The sequence below is a fragment of the Prionailurus bengalensis genome, chromosome B3 (genome assembly GCF_016509475.1).
Source record: "Prionailurus bengalensis isolate Pbe53 chromosome B3, Fcat_Pben_1.1_paternal_pri, whole genome shotgun sequence".
NCBI classification, from domain to species: domain Eukaryota; kingdom Metazoa; phylum Chordata; class Mammalia; order Carnivora; family Felidae; genus Prionailurus; species Prionailurus bengalensis.
Window position 1 is genome coordinate 55,825,647 of NC_057355.1, and position 18,075 is coordinate 55,843,721.

The 18,075-nt window shown below is 38.2% G+C and overlaps 1 protein-coding gene across 4 annotated transcripts in view; it reads right to left on the minus strand.

Annotated features, from left to right (window-relative positions):
• Window positions 1-902: 902 nt before the first annotated feature.
• Window positions 903-18,075, minus strand: part of SLC12A1 (solute carrier family 12 member 1) — a 104,296-nt gene continuing 87,123 nt past the window's right edge. For all 4 annotated transcript variants that reach the window (XM_043555485.1, XM_043555483.1, XM_043555482.1 and 1 more), the window contains exons 22-27: window positions 16,728-16,859; window positions 16,378-16,489; window positions 14,448-14,534; window positions 5,185-5,320; window positions 3,256-3,323; window positions 903-2,216 (exon numbers count right to left, since the gene is read on the minus strand). In XM_043555485.1, the coding sequence (XP_043411420.1) occupies window positions 2,081-2,216; window positions 3,256-3,323; window positions 5,185-5,320; window positions 14,448-14,534; window positions 16,378-16,489; window positions 16,728-16,859 (671 nt within the window). In that variant the 3' untranslated portion in view covers window positions 903-2,080. The remainder of the gene's footprint in view (window positions 2,217-3,255; window positions 3,324-5,184; window positions 5,321-14,447; window positions 14,535-16,377; window positions 16,490-16,727; window positions 16,860-18,075) is intronic.

The window sequence follows — 18,075 nt, forward strand, 5'->3', positions numbered from 1 at the left end:
ATGAATCAATGCATAAATATAAAGGCCCAGCCCTCTCAGCCCTGCTTGGGACTACTCAGAAGGAACTTTCTGTCTCCAGAGCTCCCTGTGACATTGGCTGAGGCTGTCCTCGGGCCTGCATCACAGCTCACCTTTCCTTCCACAGTTGTTGATCCCAAGAATACTCCTTAATAAACACACTACATGCTAAATGCTCTTTCAGAGTCTGCTTCCCAGGGAACCCAGTGTGCAACAGCCTCTCAAGGATATAGGAGCCAGACTTTCCTGTTACAGAAGTCCTATTACTTCTCACTTTTCCCAGAGTGTTTCTGAGAATTGTCAGGTCCAGAAGAAGCTGAATGCTCCTTCCCCTGGTCACAGGGACCACATCTCATATAGTCTTTGGATTTCAGTTCTTTAGGGCTCAAGAGAGATGGCTTAATATGGGGCTGAGTTAGGCAAACGGTCCTGGATTCGGAGTGTGGCTTGCCTGCTGCTTAAATTTTGCTGACTGTTTTTCCCTTTTCCTCCCTAGTCATCCTTCTGAGCTGAGTCTGGGCTTGGAATTCCTAATCTTGATTCCCAGTTTCAAACAAGCTTCAGACAAGGCAACTGATTGAAAATTTTTTTTTAAGTTTATTTTGAGAAAGAGAGAGAGAGACAGCGTGAGCTGGGGAGGGACAGAGAGGGAGAGACAGAATCCCAAGCAGGTTCTGTGCTGTCAGTGCAAAGTCTGAAGTGGGCTTAAATTCACACACCCATGATATCATGACCTGTGTGCCAAGATCAAGAGTCAGACGCTAACTGACTGAGCTACCCAGGAGCCCCACAACTGATTGAATGTTTAATGCTCACATTTGATGTGCCATTGTACCGTGATCTTAGTGACTGAAAAGTAAAAACATGAGCTAGGCCAAAGCAAACAAATTTCAGTGCTTTTATTTCAGGTTCATTGTTTTCCTTGTATTTTAGCAGCTAGAATAAACAGTCAAAACATGTTAGGAAAAAAAATTAAGTCATCCATCAGAAAAAAAAATTATAGGGTTTTCAATGTGATTAAGTGTAATAAGAATACTAACAAAAATGAAAAAAATCAATACTTGCATGTTATATACAACATACAATTTTGTAATTTTGTAAGTTTCTCCACTTTATATTTTAATTATTCTTTTCAATCTACACAATCACTATATAGAGTAACTAAGTATATGATTCAGGATATATTTGTTTATAATGGTTTGAAAATTCGTGGTATTTGGTTTTCAGTTAGACATCTATGAAGATTTCATCTGTGTTAACCACTTAATTAGAAAAAATATGCAATGTACTATCATGGAGATTTCAAAATATTTAGCAGGTGAAACAATTGAAGTTTATCTATTAAAATGGAATCTAGTTTATTTAATTGGAATATTGTTGCCTTCTAATCCAGCTAACATACTCTTCAGTCAGCAGCAAATTGAAGCCCTATGTTATCAATGATCGCTCAGATCACTCTAAGTATATAAGCTATGTTACATTAAATAACCTTATTTAGGTAACTGCTTTAAACATTCTGTAGACTCAAGTACTTCTTAAAGTTTTCAGTTATTGATTTTCAAATCTTCTTTGTAGGTATAAGCCTCTCAGAAGGCCAAGCATAATCACAGTTCCTGCCCAGCCGGTCTTTTCCTTTGATAACCACCCATGGTTACTATACCAGCCTGTCAATAAGCATTTAATGAAAACCTGCTATGGGGCTAAGGCCTCTACTGGAGCTGAGAAGCAAACAAAAGATTAAGTTTGCCTAGAGAAGCTTACAATCAAGTTGGTGGTTTTCATGAGCATAAGCCAGCATGGTTTCCTTGATTTTCTTATTTATCAACAGCAACAAGAAATTGTTTTTCTAGGGGTAGCATTGAGTTGGACACCCTCTTAAGCTGAGAGAGGAAAAAAAATAGCCCCCAGTAACTAATAAAAAAATGACATAATTTATGTGGAATCCTGTACGATTGTCTCCAGAGGTTTGCATATCCATCTATCAGATTTATAACATAAAGTACCACACATGTTTCTTAATTATCTACACATTAAGTTAAGAGGTGTTCTTATCCTTCATGTATTAAGAGTAAAATGTCAGCACATTTTTGTGGTTTCCTCTAACTAGTAAAACAGGAGGGAGGTTCTTCGTGAGGGTTTCCAACCAAGCCATGTACAACCAATCTGATATAGATCCTTTTCTCGCCACTGGAAGGCTCCTGACAGCAATGGAAGAAAAATTTTAAAAGTGACAATTACTACAGGCAGTAACATCACTAGTCATCTGAGCTATTTAATAACCAGTGGCCTGAAACTTTTATAACCCTCCCCCACAAAATGAAAGCATAGACGTTATTTCGAATATAGATATTAAACTGATATATTTCTTGGATAATACAAATATCTATAAACCAGAAAAATAGGCTTAGGCACTGTAGAGTAGCAACAAAGCATAACTATAAATTTTCACTCCTCTTTAAATAGAAAATTTGATCAAGCAACACCTCTCCTTTTTGGATGGAAATGATATTCCCAATAGTTTAAGTCTCTTATATTTGGCAGAAATCTCAGAAAACAGCTATTTGAACCCTCTCACCCAAATTGGGAGACTGTTCTAGGTCTTAGGTGGATAGTTCTCCAGTGTAGACCTTGAAGACATATTAATCTTCACACACAGGAATCAGACCATGAGGTATAAACGTAAAATAGTTGGTTTTCATGTTTAGCTATCACTGCTTGAGTCCACATTCATCTTTACAACAGGTACACTTCTAACATTTGTGGGATGGAGGGTAAGAGTGGAAATGGGAAAGTCCCCTGCCTTTTTCTCCCACCCTGACCTCTTCTGACAGACCAAGGAGCCTCCTGAACATGCTATAGACTCTATATCTCAGGACCACTCCCAGAGAAGGAGCCCATGAGCCTCAGAGGCTGACTTAAGGCCTGTTAGGCAGGGAGTTCCAGGGTCAGGTTCCCGGAGCATGGTCTGAAGAGGAAGCCAGGGTTCTATGTGGGCACATGCCCTGGCCCCATGGGTAGGGCACACCAGATGGAAAGTCCAAGTGGGGCCTTCTAAAGCCCACGGGCTCCAGTTGGCAGGGTCTCAGGGTGGCATTTATTTTCCTTCACGGTCTAAAATCCCACATGTTCCAAAATTTTTTAAACTTTCCACCTGAATAGTTTAGACTTTTTAAGTTGATTAACCCATTTACCTAAGATTTCCCTGTAACATTCTTAAATATCTGCAGTGATACTTACAGGACAATGAGATTAGCAGCTCTTGAGTGTTCCTGTAAGAGTTCATTCAGGCGAACTTGGCGGTAACTCTGTGGACAACATTCAGGTTTTGTTGAGGGCAGTTCTACCAGAATTATGAATGATAATCTATCTTCTTCCCTCAAATAGTGGAGAAGTAGAAAAGCCTCACTTTAAAAAATTACAATTATTTCATCCATATTTGGAAACTAACAGCGTTTTAAAAACTCATGAGAATTTTTGGAAATAAAAAGAGTAAGACAAGGTTGTCATTGTGCAATAGTGGCTTATTAAATTCTAAGGGAAAAAGCAAGCAAGCAGAAGACATGGGTAATAGTAAAGAGAAGATGAGAATGGCCAGATCTGGGAACAGGTTTGAGGTAGAAGAAAACTAACTGAATCTTGATACCTAAGAACATAAATTATATCGTCACCTACACTGTTTAGGCTCTTTGAATATTTTATCAGCACAGGGGACTCGTTCCAACTAAAAAGGCAACCAAGACTCACTTGGAAAAATAACTACATTGATGATTTTGCTTTGATGAAAGTAATATTTATTATTATATTTCATTGGTTCAGAAACCAAGGCTTAGATGTATGATTTGCTCAATTATATGAAAAATCTTTGTCAGATCTGGGCAGTTTATTATACACAGTTTATAAATTTCAGCTCAGGGGGCTCCTGGGTGGCTCACTTGGTTAAGCATCCACCTTCAGCTCAGGTCATGATCTTGCAATTTGTGAGTTCGAGCCCTACGTGGGGCTCTGTGCTGACAGCTCAGAGCCTGAAGCCTGCTTCAGATTCTGTGTCTCCCTCTCTGTCTGACCCTCCCCCATTCATGCTCTGTCTCTCTCTCTGTGTCTCAAAAGTAAGTAAATAAACATTCAGGGAAAAAAATCTTAGCTCAGTATTTTTTCTACTAAATTTGAAAGGCTTTAGTATCTCTCATTCAAATTTGTTTCAAATTCAGCTCCTAATGTAGTTTATTTAAATTCTGTAGTTTAGAGGTTTCTGTGGCCCTTTTCCTTGAATATCTAATCCAATTCAAATGTCAGTTCTTTTTTTTTTTTTTTTTTTTTTTTTTTTTTTTTTTTTTTTTTTTTCAAAGTTTATTTATTTTTGGGACAGAGAGAGACAGAGCATGAACGGGGGAGGGGCAGAGAGAGGGAGACACAGAATCGGAAACAGGCTCCAGGCTCTGAGCCATCAGCCCAGAGCCCGATGCGGGGCTCGAACTCGCAGACTGCGAGATCGTGACCTGGCTGAAGTCGGACGCTTAACCGACTGCGCCACCCAGGCGCCCCCAAATGTCAGTTCTTCTACTTAATTCTGTTGTCCCAGCCCTTTTCATCATCCTCATGATCACAACTTCATTCAGCTCAGGCCACATGGGGTAACTTCCGTCTTCTGGGTTCTCCAGAAAAGCTCCCCACTTTATATCCATCCTACAACATGTGCCCAATCCAACTTTCACAATTCTTGTTCCAATTGCTTATTTTCTCAAATCCCTTTGTTAGTTTTCATAGCCTCATCAGGTTAAAATTTCTTTGTTACTTGTGTTATATTGTGAGTCAACTACCTTGATCTACTTTGCACACATATTGACTTAAATTATTTTAGACTGATGGGTATGTCTCCTGTTCTATAAAATTAAATTTGAAAGAAGACTTCATAATATATATCAATAATCTGGTTTTTTAAAATCTTTTTTAAAAAGAATTCATTTCATATCAAAACTGGAAACTAGTTTCTAAATCCTCATATCCCATAATATGATTGAAAAGCACTTGAAAAATGCAGAAACCCTGGATCTTGAATAATGAAATTCTATAACAGATAATGTTACTTCTTGATCATTAAATCAACTGTTGTTTTCTTTTGCAGCTAGTTAGACAGTAAAGTAAAAATTAAGGAAGACAAGTCCTTACCTTTTCCTTGACTGCTTCCAGTTCTGCATCTGTAATTTTCCACGGGGTTTCTCTCTTTAATTTCTCAGCAGTTGTTAAATCTTTGCAGCTTTCATGGAGACGATATGGTTCAATCATCTCTTCAAAGACTTTCCAGCTGAAATTGGAATTATAAAGGAGGGCTCACAGTGGGAAACTAACTCATTATTTCACAGATACTCCAGGTATGACTGGCTCTGCTGGCTGCAGAATCAGAGCTGAATGTCATGCAAATCTTTTAAGAATTATCTTTGCAGGGGACTTACTGTGAGTAAAGTCATGGATATAGTACTGCCTCCCTACCCAAGGCAAGGCCTCAATATGTTTGAGGCCTTGTTAGCCTACTGGGTATTAGATCCTCAATATAAACGCACCAACACACAGATAGCAATTATTCTGCAAATACACTTTCTACACGGTATAGTCAAAGACACAGTTGTAATGTAGACATGTTAGCCCATAAATAAGTTTCCATCTGCTGAACTGAGTTTCCATCTGCTTATTGTACAGACTGTATGGGACACATTTATGGATTAATGTGGGAGATGAGCTAGGTTCCTTGGGGTGGGAGCTGGCAAGTCCTGCCCTCCCCTTTAGTCCAAGCGCCCCACCCCCTGCTGGCAGGGGGCTGTGGACAGCTAGAAGAATAATAAATTTAATGGTTGTAGAGCAATTTGGATGTATGCTGCAAATAATGGAGCTTTCGTCCTTCTGATGCCTGCTGTTGCTGCCTGAGATTTTTATTTTTATTTATTTATTTATTTATTTATTTTTAACGTTTATTTTTGAGACAGAGAGAGACAGAGCATGAACGGGAGAGGGTCAGAGAGAGGGAGACACAGAATCTGAAACAGGGTCCAGGCTCTGAGCTGTCAGCACAGAGCCCGATGCGGGGCTCGAACTCATGGATGTGAGATCATGACCTGAGCTGAAGTCGGACGCTTAACTGACTGAGCCACCCAGGCGCCCCGCTGCTTGAGATTTTTAAATGACTGTTTTTCAGGTGCATGTCAGAGAAAAGAAAACAAAAATCAATAATATTTTAATGTCTAAAAATCCAAGGCCATTTTAGAGCAATTAAGAAGATGTCATTGAGTAGAAAAGTAGCAGTGCTATCTCACAGCTGTAGATCATTTTAAAACTTGCTAGAAAATCTCATTCTTGTCTTTCATAAGAATCTCATAGGATTTTTTTAAAACAGTAGTACAAAACAAAGCTTATAGTTTATGAGAGTAGTTGTCTTTAGTGTGCTACTTTAAGATGATCTCAAATATAAACAAGATCTTTTGATTTCATATAATGTAGCTTACTTATAATTTAGTACCTTTGAATTGAGGGGGAACTAAAATCAAAGTGCTGTTAGGTTAAGGGGTGCCTGGGTGGCTCAGTTGGTTAGGCATCTGACTTCAGCTCAGGTCATAATCTCACAGCTTGTGGGTTCAAGCCCTGCATCGGGCTCTGTGCTGATGGCTCAGAGTCTGGAGCCTGCTTTGGATTTTGTGTCTCCCTCTGTCTCTGTCCATCCCCTGCTCATGCTCTGTCTCTCTTTCTCTCTCAAAAATAAACAAATATTGGGGCGCCTGGGTGGCGCAGTCGGTTAAGCGTCCGACTTCAGCCAGGTCACGATCTCGCGGTCCGTGAGTTCGAGCCCCACGTCGGGCTCTGGGCTGATGGCTCAGAGCCTGGAGCCTGTTTCCGATTCTGTGTTTCCCTCTCTCTCTGCCCCTCCCCCGTTCATGCTCTATCTCTCTCTGTCCCAAAAATAAACGTTGAAAAAAAAATTTTTTTTAAATAAACAAATATTAAAAAAATTTTTTTTGTTTAAGTGCTATTAGGTTAAGGAATTAAAATATGAGGAGATGAGTTCAATGATCTCATCAGTTGCCCTGATTTAGGATTTGCAGATCAAAGTGCAGAGATTACAAAGGAGAACATGCCAGTGTGCCTTTGTTAGGGATAGAAGAGCTACTTAATGTAGTGGAGTTCTGACATTTTGACTCATTTAGAACGATAGACAACACTAGAGAACACTGATATGCCTTATTATTCTTTCAGCTACACAATACTTCTCTTTGTTATTCCTTCCAACAGTGCCATGCCTTCAGAGACCTTTGGCAGTAATCTGTGCAGTGGAAAGACCCTGGCCTAGGAGAGAAGAGCCTGAGTTCTTAGTCCTGCTCTTCCATTGTCCTCCTGGACCTGGATAACCTTGCCTATAATAGGAGGTCATGATGGTTGCTCAAAGCTGGCAATGAGGATCGGTGTGATGGTTAGATGTGATCTGGGTAACAGTGCTCTGAGAAGTATACAGTGCCCTGTAAAACCAAGGCATTCATTTTACTGAATAGCCACAGGACTGAGGTTAGTACTGACTCTCTGTTTAAGCTCTCCACGTAATTATTTTGATCAGACTACATTTTCTTTGCATCTCAACCCTGGTACTTACTAGGAAGACCAGTTCAAAAATAGTTTCCTAAGAAATGGAAGTAGAGTAGAGGTTGCTTGCTGTCTCCCTGGTATTCATACTATGCCCCTTTGGATGGGAGTGACTCCATCCTCAGCATCAGCCAATCAGGACAATTCTATTCCTTCTACCAGAGCATTTGGCCCGGGTAGACACATAGCCCAGGCAAGGTTGACCAAGAGGCACCTAACATCCCATTGACCACAGTAAGTGGCTCAGTGGCTCAAGCTGGTACAACCTGAATGGAACCCATGACCTGAGTTCGATGACTGAAGAAGAGACAAACCTTCTCTCCCACTGAACATAAATGAGCAAGTATGTAGACTGCTATTGGCTGTCATCCTGTTTTTATGAGCTAAATCAATTTGATTGATGATTTCATAATGGAAGGTGGGGTAGAGATTATGGAAGCGAATTAGTCCTTGATTGCAAAATTAACCTTCTAGATCAAACTTTGCCTGAAAGCCAAAAACATAGTTGGATTTTTCAGTTATGTTTGCAAATAATTTTCATTATTCAAGTCATTGTCAGTTTTCTTTTCCTGGTATTGAAACATGCTAAGTGACACAATAGGTTATAATGGGACTGTATTTGCCCATTTACTTTGTCTGAACTCTTAACGGTTCCTTGTCTATGTTCGTCTTTGACTTCATCCTAAGGTTCATCCCTGAACTGGCCATTTTCCATCCTCCTAGCTAGGTGATGCAAAGGTGGCTCAAGATTTCTATTCTGATTCTCATTAAATCTGACTTTTCTTTTTAATTGACTCTAGAATAGGCCAAGATTTACATGCTATTGAATGTAAATGGCAATGAATTCAATTTTAAAAATTAACTTATACCTGCCCTGCCTTCCCCATCCTGTTCTTCACAATAACAAAGTTTAAAAATTTTTTAATTGCAAAAAAAATTTTCCCTAAGTTCATGTAAGATTTCTTTTCTCAAATTAATATACCAGTTGTTTTGTGACCACTTTAGTAGCTTCAAACTAAATTATCCAGTTAATTGCTTCTACTTTCTCTTTAATTTCTGTATAAAGATTGTTGTCTTTTTGGCCTATGGCTTTTAATTCAGCATATTCAATAAAAAATTAATTTAACCACAAGAGATTTTCAGTTTCTCCAGGCTCAATTATTTTCTCATTAACTTTGCTTTTATACTCCCTTTCACCCTTGCCCAGTCATATTTATAATGTTTCAATGATCAAATATCTCCATCAAGACTTACTGATATTTTATGGGTAGCTGAAAGATTTATTAGAGGTAACTTAAGGCATTTAACATTAGCCTCCAACTTGGGAATCATTGACAAACTATTTTCGACATTGTGTGTCACCTGGTGACCAAAAAAAAGCCCAGTGATGGAGAAATGATTATTAACGGTAGATAGGGGCTGCCTAGTTAAGAAAAGCTGAAGTTGAGCTGGTGCCCTAAGCGTTGGGCCCTGGAACTAGGGCCACATCAGCCCAGAGGAAGAGTCTTCTTCCTCTAATTGAGCCACTCAGAGGAGATGCCTTTTAAAAATTATCACAAACGCCTCAACAAAGTAGGTTTAGAGGGAACATGCCTCAACATAATAAAGGCCATAAGTGAAAAACCCACAGCTAATCATCAACAACTGTGAAAAACTGAAAGCTTTCCCTCTAAGATCAGGAACAAGACAAGGAGGTCCACTCTCACCACTTTTATTGAACATGGTACTAGAAGTCTTAGCCACAGCAATCAGACAAGGAAAAGGAATAAAAGGTGTCCAAATTGGTAAGGAAGAAGTAAACTTTCACTATTCGCAGATGACATACTACTATGTATCAAAAACCCTAAATATTCCACTAAAAATTACTAGAACTGATAAATGAATTCAGTAAGATCACAGGATACAAAATCAATGTATTGAAATCCATTGCATTTCTATACACTAATAATAAAACAACAGAAAGAGAAATTAAGAAAGATATCCCATTTACAATTACACCAAAAATAATAAAATATCTAGGAATAAGTTCAACCAGGAGGTAAAAGACTTGTGCTCTGAAAACTATAAAACATTAATGAAAGAAATTGAAGATGACACAAACAAATGGGAAGATAATGCATGCTCATAGATTAGAAGAACAAATATTCTTAAAATGTCTATACTGCTCAGAGCAATCTCCAGATTTAATGCAATCTCTATCAAAATACCAACAGCATTTTCATAGAACTAGAACAAATAATCCTAAAATTTGTATGGAACCATGAAAGACTCCACATAGCCAAAACAATCTTGAAAAAAGGAAAACAAAAGAAAAAAGAAAAACAAAAAAAGAAAAAAGATATCTGGAGATATCACAATTCTAGACTTCAAGTTATACTACAAAACTATAGTAATCAAAACAGTATGGTACTAGCATAAAGACAGACACATAGATCAATGGAAGAAGATAAAAAACAAGGAACAAACCCATGATTATATGGTCAATTAATCTTCAACAAAGGAGGCAAGGGCATTCAATGGAAAAAAGACTCTCTCTTCAACAAATGATATTTGGAAAACTGGACAGCGGCATACAAAAGAATGAAACTAGACCATTTTCTTACATCATACACAAAAATAAACTCAAAATGGATTAGAGATGTATATGTGAGACCTGAAACCATAAAAACCCTAGAAGAGAGCAAGGCAGTGTGACAGTGGCCATAGCAATATTTTTCTATGTATGTCTCCTGAGCAAGGGAAATACAATCAAAAATAAACTATTGGAACTACATCAAAATAAAAACCTTCTGCAAAGTGAAGGAAACAATCAATAAAACTAAATGGCAACCTAATGAGTGGGAGAAGATATTTGTAAATGATATATCTGATAAACTGTTAGTATCCAAAATATATAAAGAACTTACACAACTCCACACCCAAAAAAGTAAATAATCCTGATGGGTGGAAGACATGAACAGACACGTCTCCAAAGAAGACATACAGATGTCCAACAGACACATGAAAAGATACTCAATATCACTCATCATCAGGGAAATGCAAACCAAAATTACAATGAGATATTACTTCATACCTATAAGAATGGCTAAAATAGAAAACACAAGAAAAAGCAACTGTGGTGAGAACGTGGAGAAAAAGGAACCCCGTGAAATGTTGGTGGGAATGAAAACTGGTGCGGTCACTCTGGAAAACAGTGACTTTTTTTGGAGGTTCCTCAAAAAGTTAAAAATAGAACTACACTGTTATCTAGCAATCATACCACTGGGTATTTTACCCCAAAAATACAAAAACACTAATTTGAAAGGACATATGCATCCTTATGTTGATTGCAGCATTATTTACAATAGCCAAATTATGGAAGCAGCCCAGTGTCCATCGACTGATAGATGGATACAGAAGAGGTGTATATAGACACAATGGAATATTATTCAGCCAAGGTAAAGAATGAAATCTTGCCATCTGCAGCAACATGGATAGAGCTAGAGAGCATAATGCTCAGTGAAATAAGCCAGTCAGAGAAATATGAATACTATATGATTCCACTCCTATGTGGAATTTAAGAAACAAAACAAGCAAAAAAAGGAAAAAGAGAGAGAGAGACATACCAAGAAATTTACTCTTAACTATAAAGAACAACCTGATGATGATCAGAGGGGAGGTGGGTGGAAGATGGGTGAAATCGGCAAAGGAGACTAAGAGTACACTTATCATGATGAGCACTGAGTAATGTATAGAATTGTTGAATTACTACTTTGTATCCCTGAAACTAATATTACACTATTAACTACACTGGAATTAAAATAAAAAACTTAATAAAAAATTATCACAAAGTACCAGATGTGCTACCAGTGGCCATCTGTGAGATTTACTGAATGATCACTCTCTGTTTTAAAATAGGGTTACCTTTACATATTTGAATAGATTTGCCAACACCAGATACGTGACTGTTTTACAAAGCAATATGGCATCAGTTATGGTGGAAGACTGAAGAGAGGAGAATGGCACTTCCAGCACCCCTCTTCTTGGTGGTGTCTTGTCTTCACACCAGGTGACATTAGCTGCAAAGATTCTTTTACTCCAATATAAAATGGATTTTGTTTTTTGCATCTTCCTCAAGACATTGAAATATCAGAGAAAAAGATCTCCAAAATTGTGAAATCTAATTCATTTTTTTTTCCTGAGAAAGGGAAATAGATCTCTTCATTGTAGGATGGTGAGGATATTAGAAACACCGAATTAAAATGGAGTCTAAAATCAAATTTAAGATACCAGGACAAAAGCAAAAATGCCTGGTCCTTTGTTTCTTGCTACTCTCCATAATGTCTGCTGCCTAAAAAGAGAAAAAAAAAAAACATGGCACAAAGTTCAGGGTTAGTAAAATAAATTGTGTCTAGACTATGATGGGCACTCAAAGAATGGAAAGACATTAGTGGAAGAGGTACATTGACATTCTTCATGATAGGACAGATAAGACAGGTATGCAGGGGGTGACCACAGCAGCTGGGCAGAGAGGAGCATGGAAGGGAAAGAAACAAGGACTTGAGTAGAGAAAACCAGATTGATGGGTATAGAGGCAAAGGATACAGGAACAAATTAATCAGTAAGCACAGACAGTCCTTAGCTACTGCTAAGACAAACAACAGCAAGAGGAATTTGGCTGCAAGAAGTAGATGACTAATTTGTGCCCAGCATTGAGCCAGGGCCTCTGGAAAATCCAAAGGCAGTAGGGTACACCGTGACTACCCTCCAGACAACAGTAAATGGCTCTATGCTTGCAGAGCTCTGGCAGGCTCTGGCCTGTTGCAAAGTAGCACATGCTAGGAAATCATTGTACCTGCTGTGTTATGAAATAGAATGCATTTCCACCAATTAGAGACACAAGATGAGCCTGTTTGATCACATCTCTGCAAATGCCAAGAGGTGATGACTTAGGAATTAAAATTCTTCAAATGAAGTGTGGGAGGTTACCAGAGATTACTACATGACAACCCAATTCATATCAGAAAGTTAATTACATTTACCAAGGAGAATTATAAACTTTGTTCTTAATTTTTCTTAAGTATTTAAAGCTGCAGAAATAGAGGAATACAAGGCATTGGTGGTATATATGATATGAAGACAGATTCCATGGTAATAACCAAAATGTAATCTGTTGATTATAGCTTTCTTATCACAATTAAAACATTTTGAGGGCGCCTGGGTGGCTCAGTCAGTTAAGAGTCAGACTCTTGGTTTCAGCTTCAGGTCATGATCTAGAGGATTGTGTGTTCAAGCCCCACGTTGGGCTCTGTGCTGGCAGTCTAGAGCCTGCTTGGGATTCTCTCTCCTTCTCTCTCTGCCCCTCCCCACTTCTCTCTCTTTTTTTTTCTCTCTCAAAATAAATAATTTTTTTTTAAAAAAGGTATTTTGTAAAGCCACTTTAATTGATCCATAGCCTTAGAGGAATCATGAATACCCTCAAATAACACAAAGTTCAATGTTGTTGTTTAGTCAATAAGAATGCATCTTAAATCTAGATGTTTCTCCATTAGTTATTAAACTCATCTAGGATCAAAAGGAGGGAAGGGCAATAAGACTGGAGTGTGGAACTGCAACCCATCAAGAACTGCAGGCGAAGGGAGAAATGACTGATGGCCAACAGAAATGAGAAGAGGTCCAACAGGCCACCGAGAACCTAAGCTATACTGAGATCTTCGTTTCCCTTTGTAGTCTCAACCTTGAAGGACCACTCCATACCGAATCAAATGTGCTAAATTGCATCCAGATGTTGGGACGCCTGGGTGGCTCTGTCAGTTGAGCATCTGACTCTTGATTTTGGCTCATGTCTTGCTCTTGCAGTTTGCGGTTTTGAGCCCCACATCACTGCACTGAACTGAGCCTGCTTGGGATTCTCTCTCCCCTCTCTTTCTCTGCCCTTCCCCACGTGCATGGATGTGTGCTTTCAATCTCTCTCTCTCAAAATAAATAAACTTTAAAAAAATTTAAATTGTATCCCGATGTAATAGTAAATATGATTCTGGACTGTAAACAGTTGAAAATGCTTTATAATTGCTAAATTATCACTAGGTATTTTATTCAGTCTCAGCTTTAATTTCCAGGCAATTTTCTTACACCTCTGGGAATTCCTGTGAGAATCTAACCTACAAATTGTTTTCACATATATGGACTTGACACATTTAACAATTAACAAGGGTTAAAAAGATGTCATGATCTGAAGACATTTAAACAATTACTTCAATTTTGTCATTTTAAAATTTTGAAGCCAATACATTTCTTTGCCAGGCTTCAGTTTTAGAGGACCCCCCGCCTCGCCAAATTTCATAGCTTGACGTGTTGGGTCCCTAGTGCCTAAAAGTGAAAATGGCCAGGGAGGGTGGGTTCTGTCATTGTGCCAAGAAGACTCAAGCTGTTTCTATCTTCTCTATCAGAGCTCCCCCTGCAGGATGCCCCACTAGGAATTTTAAATGATGAAAGCTTGCCCCTGACTGCTCAGTCCAAAAGAGTCTGAGCCCGTACTTCCTGCTATTTTGGCCACCACGGAAAGCAAGGACAGGAAGGGCAATTCTAAAATGCTAACTAACCTGTGTTTCAACAGCTCTCCCTCTCAAGCTCAACTTTACCATAAAACCTTTTCCTTCTGTTAGAATTTATTTGATAGCTCGGCATGATTATTTGAAGTCCTTTTTTATTATATCTTATTAGGCAGTCACTGCAGTGAATAGATAACATTTCTACCCCTTAATAATCAACACAAAAGAAAATGAGAGAGTACCAGGGGTAAACAATGGATCTTGTTAAATGTTTCATACCTCTCTTTGTTTGGCTTAATGTTGATGTCTCCAATGATATGGATATCTGCAAATTTTATCCTAAATTTGCTCAGAAGGGAAGCCATTCTGAAAACATAAAAGAGAAATACCCCATCACTGCATGTTTCGCTATTTTCAGTCAAAGAGGTTTGTGTTTAAGATACCACAAGCAGTCATGTCTTATTTCAGGTTCACTTTCACACAAAGGCTGTGGTCAGGGTTTGATTTTCATCGCAGTGTATTAAATGTGGACCAAGCGATTCCACCAAAGACAGAGAAATTCATGTAGGTACAAACCCTGGAAACAGAAAATCCAACCCTGCATTCATGTTCTAGGTAAGAAAATATAGAGCTGTACATGCTTCCTTATCATTTTGGGGGAAAAAAAGAGGACAAGTTTTAACATTACTGGCTATTACCTTGCTGATAATTTTTATAGAGTTACTGACAATGTACTGAAAAACTAATAATTATGTCACATATATTGGAGGTTCTTTCCCTGGCAACTGGAATTTTTTATATAATTTCAAAGTTACAGGAAAATTGCAAGGACAGCACAAAAAAAATCCCAGATCCACCAGCTGTTTATATCTTGCTCTATTTCACTGAACACTTTTTCTTCCTTATATATAGCTACCTCTATCTACAACCTTCTTTTCCTTCTTTCTTTCTTGCCTTCTATCCATCTGTCCACCTGCCCATCTGCCATTTAAAGTAAGCTGCAGCCATCAGGTCCCTTTCCCTCTAAACACTTGGGTGGGTATTTCCTAAGAATAAGAACATTCTCTTATACAAACCGAGTATAATTTTTGAGAGCAGGGCATTTAGCACTGATGCCATACTATCATCTAATCTACCGACCAATTTTAAATTTCATCACTTGTCCCAATAAGTTACTAAAGGCTTTAAGAAATAGAAATTATTATATAGAAATTATTATAGCTATCATGTTACTTTCCATTTAAATATGACTCTCTTTAAGAGGAATTAAATCTATATATCTATGTCTGTCTATGTCTATGTCTATGTCTGTATCTCTATCTCTCTATCTCTATCTCTATCTCTATCTCTCTATCTCTGTATCTATATAATATCCTTCCAGGACAGAGGAGAAAACATGAAAAATTACTGAATAAAAGCCTGTCATTATTTTGTGATTTCTGGAAGGCCTCAGGATGTAGTCCTACCATAAGGGAGCAAGGGCCACTCGAGGTCGCTCTTCAGATTTCCACCAGAGACCTTTGGATGCACCACATTCTCAATATCCTTGCTGCCTCCACAGCCACATGTCAGACCTCTGTGACTAAATTAATGACAAATCTGCGAATTTCCATGGTGGGCACTTATTTATTTTTTTAATTAAAGGAGTTTTCAACAGTTATTCATTTAAACTCTTTCAAACTACAGATGAGAAACTGGGGACCCAGATATGTACAGTGACTGTGACAAAGTCTTGCAGCTCGTTGGTGGCAGAGCTGGGACAAGGATCGGGTTCAGTCCTTTAGTTCTATTTTAAGTGTACTGTGCTACAGTGACCACCACAAATCAAAAGGTTCGACCCCCCAGCCCCACCCCAAGGAAGCTATTGAACACAAATCCCTTCGGGCTTTTTGTTTCTTGGATACATTTACTAGTCAAACCAAAACAAACATTATACAAGATAATGATGCTCTCAATAAAGAATTGAGATGAGACTTCTGTGTCAAATTCCTTTTAAAAGCATTTGTGGCAGGGGATCAAGGGACATGAAGACAGTGATTACAAAATGTATGCAATTTATTGACCAGAAAACCAAGTAGACACGAGGCTTATCGCGGTGGCTTTATCTTTAAATCTGTTGTGCCTCAAAAACACTTAAAGTTCTTAAAATTAAAGGATTGAAACAAAAAACATCCCAAGTGTTCTAACAAATGAGTGATGCGTTACTCACGCAATTTTTTCTTCTTCAATGCGGTTGATCTTCCCTCCAACATAGATCCTTAATTTACAGTCTTTCCATTTTTTTCTGAGAGTCAAGATATAGGGGATAAGGAGTGTTAACCCTGAAGAAAGAGTAAATTATGACAGAAAGTATAAGCATATCTCACTGAAAGAGAATGAATAGCCTTATATCTTTATTCATTCCCCCATTTGTTGCTCCTAAATAATTTAAAATCTCTGGGAAACACAGAAATATTATTCTTAAACTGATATCATTTTCATCTACCTTCCCATGCAGTTTGTTAAATTTATCAACACAGTAATTTTGCTCCCTAGTGTATATTCTGGAATTGTTTTTACCTCCGTCATCAAACAACCACCACACATCAATTGTGCCTTTTCCCTGTTTCTTTTTAAATTGGGTGCTGGCTTCCACTAGTTTCTGGTTGAACTCCCCCACGTGCATTGACTGGATTGTGCTCATGCTGCTGTCTGTAATGAAAGAAAAGTGGTATACCTATTGGTCTTTTGAAGAAAGAAACAAAATAACTTGCCAATAAATCTATTCAGGAAAATAGAGTAAGGGTCATGAATTTTAAGTGTTTTTATAGCTATAGGTAAACAGTGAGCTATGAGAAGGGGAGATAAAGGTCAAGTCCCACAGTAATTTAGGTTACCTTCAATAGTCCAACAAAATATGATATTGGTTTTATGATTACAGTTTTCATTATAAAACAGTAGATTATTTTCAAGTTCTTAGTAATCTCCAGGGTGGAATTTATTGTTTAGACAGGTAACGATGCTAAGTTATCTGATACAATAGACAAAAACCCCCATTTCACAAAATTTCAGATATAACTCAATCATATTTCAAATTTACTTGAAACTAGAACATGTGGTGATTGGTTTTCTAGAGATAAGCAATAGAATCAGAACTATTTCTTCATTAGAGCATTCAGTGAGTACAACTGGTATAAATTCCATGAATGTCTGCATTATGAAAGTGGCTAGGGACCAAATGCATCTTGACTCTATGACCCTTTGGACCTAATGTCAGCCTGGCTTGCTCTCTGTTTTCAAGGAGACTCCTGAAGCCAAGGAAAAGCCATGGAGCTCTATGAAAGAGATGAAAAAGCCAATACGGAAAGACAAAATTCCTTTACTGGAGTTATAGATAAGGATGCACATAAAGTACTTAAACATTTTTTTTTTTGATGCTTTTTCCACCCTATCAAGGATACATTGAAAGTCTGCTAGGGAATGAGGCCAGTTTGAGCAGGACCCTCACTCCTATTTTCCAGTAGAGGTTTTTGTTGCTACACTGTATATATTATTTCTCATTTCCATGTCTTTTAAAGTTGTGACTTTATTGCTCTATTTCAAAGAGATGATGTCAGCCAAGTGCTTAGAGTAGGGCTGACAGCTGCTTCCGAGCTTCCTCTCTGATCTGAGAGGTTCTGAAGATGCTTTGTTCTGTCTTTTGCGGCATCCATGTTTTGGGCCTGTCAGTCCTGAAGCAATTATCTTACATTGCTTCTATCTCCCTAGGACTTCTGAGGGAGAAAGTAAATATCTTTACAAAATGGACCAAACTCTGCTCCCACTTACATGCAAATCAAAGCATCCAGGGGACTCACGCATTAGTGTCTGGAGGTAGGGTTTGTCCTGATCTAGAACTCAAAAGAGTTGTCAACCAGCGAAGGCCCAG